The 6,141-nt window shown below is 42.6% G+C and overlaps 1 protein-coding gene across 1 annotated transcript; it reads right to left on the bottom strand.

Annotated features, from left to right (window-relative positions):
• Window positions 1–261: 261 nt before the first annotated feature.
• LOC150034659 (uncharacterized) lies at window positions 262–3,641 on the bottom strand. Its single transcript, XM_090316809.1, has 9 exons — window positions 3,600–3,641; window positions 3,387–3,479; window positions 2,391–3,174; window positions 2,134–2,328; window positions 1,766–1,992; window positions 1,476–1,549; window positions 960–1,428; window positions 676–887; window positions 262–580 (listed from the first exon to the last, which is right to left on the bottom strand). Exons 1-9 carry the CDS (start codon window positions 3,639–3,641, stop codon window positions 262–264), a joined length of 2,415 nt encoding a protein of 804 aa, XP_090172935.1.
• Window positions 3,642–6,141: the final 2,500 nt, after the last annotated feature.

Raw genomic sequence — 6,141 nt, 5'->3', positions numbered from 1 at the left:
TCAGCACAGCGTCACAGAAATCATCCCCAACGACACTCCAAGCAGCTCTGTAAAAATCCACCGAAAACCCATCAGGCCCAGGAACCTTCTCAGATTTCATCGAGAATAAAGCCTTCTGAATCTCCTCCCGATTCACTGGTCGACCAAGTGCCTCCACCCCCTTCTCGGGCCAGCTGAACTGCATAATATCCCCAATTCGAGCAGTAAGATCCCTATACCCCATATGTTGGGCCCCTAAGCAACCCCGAAAGAATTCTACCGCTACCTCTGCCACCCTGTCATGCTCCGTTTGGTGAGTCCCCTCAGCATCCATGACTGTAAATAAGCCACTACAGCTACGACGAGAACGAACACAGCGATGAAAAAAGTTGTGTTCATATCACCTAACTCCAGCCACCTGACCCTGGCTTTCTGCCGGAGTGACGCCTCATCCAATCTTGCCACTGACCAAAACACCTCAGTGGCCCGAGCCACCTCTGCACACACCGACTCTGAATCAGAATTCCTTTCTACTGCAGCTTGAGCAACCTCCATAACCTGCTTAGCCGCCCACACCTCATCAGCTAACATAGAGATACGCCTATCAAATGATGCACGAAAAACCCCTTCACTACCTTTAAATTTCGCACAAAACTAACCATAGGAGACACATCCTCAGACCTTCTCCATACTGACCTGATAGTGTCAAGAAAACCCTCTGCCTCTGCCCAATGAGAAAAATAACGAAACGAAGGAGGCGGCCTACTCCTCGTCTCCCCTGTAGAAACCAGAAGAGAGCTATGATCGGAAATCCTCCACTGACCAACTCTAACCTCCGAATACGGAAAAGCTACCTTCCACGCCTTATTGGACCAGCATCGATCCAAGCGGTGCAAGATACCATTCCCCTGAAGTTAACTAGTCCAGGTAAACCAGTCACCTGTCACACCCAACTCAACCAGATCTGCCTTCAATAATACCTCATCAAACTCCTCGATCTCCCTCAAGCTAGGGCAACCACCAAAATCCTCTGAACTACTAAGAATAACATTAAAATCCCCCAAAACAACTCTAGGCAGCTGCCACGAGGCACATACATCAATCAACTGAGACCACAAAGTCCTCCTCTCGCTAACGTGATTAGAAGCATATACAGCACCAATATGTACCCTAGCACTGGATACAATATCCACTAAGGTTCCAGAAATAAATTGATCCCCACTGACATCAATGGAAAAATCATAGACACTCTTCTGCCACATCACCCAAATCCTCCCAACTCTCTGCACACTATAGCTACACACACAATTCCAGGCATCACCAAACCTACTCATCATCATACCAAAATTCTCACCACGAACTCTCATCTCAAGTAAACAATAGAAAGTAACAGAGGAGGAAGCCAGAAAGTCTGCCACCACCCTATACTTGATAGGGTCATTCAACCTCCTAACATTCCAGGAACACCAAATCATGAATCTTGCAGGAGGTCACACCTATCACTTCCCACTGGGCCTTTGCCCAAACTCCTGAACATCCTATCCATAACAAGCAATGGATCAGGATCTGCCTACACTAGTGCCAATGCCAACGAGTCCTCCCCTTTATCACACAAAACATCAAACTGATTACGATCATCAACATACTTTACAAACCCCGTAATTCTAGGAGACCCATAAAATACTCTGCTTTTCAAGGGCGCCGTACCCAGTGACCCACTACCACCCCTAAGCCTTACACCTCTTATATCACGCCTACGTCGACTAACCAAAGTAAAGTCTTAAACCCTCTCTGTGCCCTTAATCTCATCTAGGCTAGCTCCCCTCGCACCCAAACCCAAGTCCTGCCCCTTCCGCACACGCTTATTTCTCCCATTCTCCTCCAAACACCCCTCATTGACTGCCACAATACACAACTCCTGACCCTTCTCCACACCCTGTTTGTCACACACCGCCCCAGTATGCCCAAAGGAACCACAGCAAGAACACTTACGAGGTTTCCACTCATACACCACTGGAATAATAAACTTCTAAACCTGCATTCTAATAGTGACTGAATGAGGCATTAACGAATCACCATCCACCTGAACACAAACCCTCACATATGATAATCGTCACCGCTCTCTTGTTGCAACATCAAAAGAGACAGATTTACCCACAGCACTAGCTAACACTGCTAAACCCCTATCCGTCCACAACTCCAGGGGAACACGCTCCAGTTTAATCCAGATAAGAACAGAATAAAAAACAAAGGTTTCAGGAACAATACCTGGAGCCACTGTCGTAATAAGATGGGCTTGCCACCCAAGTGCCACGGACCATTCTCCATCACCCAATCTCGTGACTCTACCTTCAGAAAATTAAAGATAATCAAATCGTTATCCAACAAGGTAATAGTCGGCATCTCTATACATCTCCAAATTCTCTGAATAAGACGACAAATAATAGAATACGGGAGTTTGGCATCCACAAACTGACTAACTAGAGATTTCTCCCACACACAGACACCCTCATCAATAATCTCCTCATAAGGTTCAACAATAACTTTATCGTTTTTAATTAATGGGGGAATGAACTTCAAATTATCCCTCAACTTAGACTTAAAAATGGCTGCCCACGATTTTCCCCCTTTCACGCCGGATCCAGAATCACCAGAACCACACCCCTCCTCCAACCGAACCACCTTTGGACCAGACCCCCTAGCTAAACCGGTTTTAGGCACCAGCTCCTCCCGCTCACGAAGAAAATAAATGTCCACCAATCGACCCTCACTTCCACAAAACCCAGCTTGCGAAACCTCTGCACTAACTGACTTCTGCGCCCCCGAGCCTCCCAACTCCGACCCCACTCCACGTGTCCCACCCACCAAAGCTCCCACGCCTATCGACCCTTTCTCCAACTCCCCCACCACCAATCCACTCTCTTTACTTAGCCTCAACCCACTCCAAACAAGCCCGCTCAACCCAACTCCCTCAAGGCCCACCTCAACATCCTTCACAACCTGGTTTTGAACGAGGCCCCCAACATCCACAAGACTCCTAGACACCTCTTTCTCTTCCTGCCTATCAACTAACCCAATACCCAGCCTACCCGGTTCAACCCTCACAACCCGAAATTCCTTCTTCAACCCTACACTTCCCAAACCAGCCCCTTCACTTCCGAAGAACGAGCACCCAATCCCAAATCGATCGCTGGCCTAAGCAGACGAAAGGGTTGACAAACAACTCGCCCTCCATTCTTCTCCTTCGGTCTTAGAGGCGACCGCTTACGCACCATCATCACCTACTCTCACCGTGTTAAACCCACACTTCAATAAGATGTCTGCCAACCAACAGAAAACAAGCCGTGAATGAAACCTGTTCAGTCAATCGACGGCGACACCACCTAGAAAACAGAAATTGTAGAAACCCGTCGATCGCAGCTTCGAAACCACCCGAAATCGAACAGATGCGAAACCCACCAAACAGCCACAAAAATGTATTCTTCAGTAGAAACCTCAACCTAGAGATTCACCCGAACCAGTAGAACCTCAATATTAACCAGTAGAAATCGCAGCTTCTTCAGTCGACGGTACCAACTTGCCCACCAATCTGCTTTGAACGTACCAGTAGAGAATCATACCAGTCGCGAAACGGCGTAAATCGCAGCTTCTTTAGTCTCCATCGAACATTGCCCACTTCACCCGGCGTAAGTCACAAAACGGCAACCTTAGAGCTTCAGCGGCGGCAACCCTTCGGCAGTGGCAACCCTCTCTCAATTATTTTCTTCTCTTATTTATCTCCCTTGTTTTTTTTTTTTTTACTAGATACTCAATTCAAGTCTTTAGTGTTAACGTTTATTAATTAATTTAAATATTTTGAAAGAATTATAATTAATTTGGTTTAAATATTTTGTTCGTTACTATTAGAATTAACTAAAAAAAATCCACTTCATAATTATTTTGAATTAATTAAGAAACATAACGCCAAAAACTATAGTGAGCATTTAGTAATAAATGTACAAATTTTAAAATTTAAAGACCAAATTGAAACAAAACTCAAACTTCAAGGTAAAATTGTGATTTTGAAACATAAGGACCAAATTGAAATTAAGTTCATAACTTAAGCACTAGAAGTGTGATATTTTCACAAGTATGTTCTTATATGTAACTTTGTTTGGTTTGCTATATACTTAATGTCAAATTACTATGCAGGATGACTATTACACACTATGAACAAATAATTTCAAATTTCAACTTAAACAATTTCATTGTCGACTTTTTTGTTTTTGTTCTTTAGCATATGATCAATTGAGTTGGTCATTATAATTTACCATTAAAGATAAACGACACAATTGATTGACGGGGTCGGTATTTGTCGAGGTTGAAGACTGGAGTTCGTCGTCATAGTTAGCTGCCGAAGTTGTTGTCGATGGTGGTCATCTACAAGGGTCACATAGGAATGGTCGTCAAAGATGTCATCGAAGTTAGTTGTCAGAGTATTCCACCGAAGATGGTTGTTGTCAGAATTGGATGTGGGAGTTGGTTATCGATGGCTGTCACTAAATTTTTCTCGAGAGGTGGTCAGTAGAGATAGGGCACCAGAGGTGGTCGTTGATGATAGTTGTCAGCATGGAATTGGTTATCTCGTTACACATGGCTGTCGGAGTTTTTGTCAGAGGTGACGGCAAGAGTTGTCGACAAAGGTGGTTATCAAAGTCGACCTCACAGAGGTGTCCTTGATGATGGGTTGTCGGTGGTTGTTGTCGCCAGATGTGGTAACCAATGATGATCGTCACTAGAGTTACTGGTGGTTGTTGCCACATATAGGTTGTCGATGTTGGTTGGTGCTAGAGGTATCATATAAGTTGTCGGTATTGGTCAGCACAAGAGGTGGCCGATGGAGGGCGATGGTAGTTGTTAGGAGATATTTTCCTATTTCCTTTCTATATATATGTTTTCCACATTTAATTTGGGTTGCATTTCCTTTTGTATATATTACCAAATTTAAGTTGTATATATTAACATATTATGTTGAATGAGAAATCAAGGAAACGGTTCTCCCGATTCCTAACATGGTATCAGAATGTACCAATCCTAACAAGCAAAAATAACAAATATGTCAAGAATGCAAATTTCATCTACTAATTGCCGCTGAAATTTCAAAGACGTGGTGTGGTGTGTGTTGTACAAGGTTGATTTTCTTTGCGCTTAGCATTATTGATGTGAGATGTCCTACTGTCATTGTGTAAGTTTGTATTTGATTGGAGTTGGGGTTGATGCCCTAAATCTCGTGGTCTTGTAGTCTATAATTGTATTGTACAACTTTTTTATTTATCTAATAAAATATGAGGTATTTTATTCGACATTTAGTTGCATTAACTCACAAAAATCAATAAACTAAGATCCAAGGTTATTGTTTGTAACTTAAAAATGTATGTGATGCTTAAGTGGTAGCTTAAAGGATTTGTAGTAGATGAATAAGGTTGGATATCTTATCTTAGTGACACTATGAATAAAGCATGCTTTGTAGTTGTTACAATATTTGTAAAGTGCTACAAATGATCTAATCCTGATCATTCATGTGGAGAGATGTGAGTAGGAGTATTCTATACAAAGAGTTTGTATAAAATCGAACCATGAAATAAATAGTCTCTCTGTATAACACCATGGCTTGAAGAGACTTACATTTGATTAGGATGACCATAGGTGACTTGACCTAAATCCTGAGTGAGTTATGAACTCAAGCCTATGAAGGCAGCCTTTTGATTTATATGGGTTAGAGTGGCCAGTTTCACCGACTCAATATGCTTACCATTTTGAGGATTCATCTAATTGGGGTGTGGGAACATAGCTACACAAGAAGGAATTCACTTTCTGCCTAATGTTAGGATAAGTAGAGAAATTGTTTTCTTAAGAGTTAATTATGGGGTTTGAACAATGTGGCGTCACACTCTCTCCTGGTCCGAGAAAGGTTCAGTTATAGTTGAACTATGACATATTGTTTATTAGAGGGATTAGTGGTACTTAAGAAGTTACTATAGGGGTAAAACGGTACAATTATACTTATGAGCAATTTATGAAAGGGTCAACAAACAGTTCATTGGTTATATCCAATGGATACTGAAATTTATCTATAGTGCGAAGAGTGCAACTATCGGTCTTTAATGGAGTGACCGAAAGTTA

This window comes from Benincasa hispida, chromosome 8 (assembly GCF_027475165.1).
Source record: "Benincasa hispida cultivar pf3 chromosome 8, pf3_genome.v1.1, whole genome shotgun sequence".
Taxonomy (NCBI): domain Eukaryota; kingdom Viridiplantae; phylum Streptophyta; class Magnoliopsida; order Cucurbitales; family Cucurbitaceae; genus Benincasa; species Benincasa hispida.
The sequence above is the reverse complement of the archived record's forward strand: the minus strand, read 5'-3'. Positions and strand labels throughout refer to the sequence as shown.

Coding starts and splice junctions, on each gene's coding strand:
- LOC150034659 (XM_090316809.1), bottom strand. CDS start 3,641: ATGGAGACTAAAGAAGCTGCGATTTACGCCGTTTCGCGACTG. Junction 1,550..1,765: donor AGATTAAGGGCACAGAGAGG/GTTTAAGACTTT, acceptor GCACTAGTGTAG/GCAGATCCTGATCCATTGCT. Junction 581..675: donor GGTTTTCTTGACACTATCAG/GTCAGTATGGAG, acceptor ATCATTTGATAG/GCGTATCTCTATGTTAGCTG.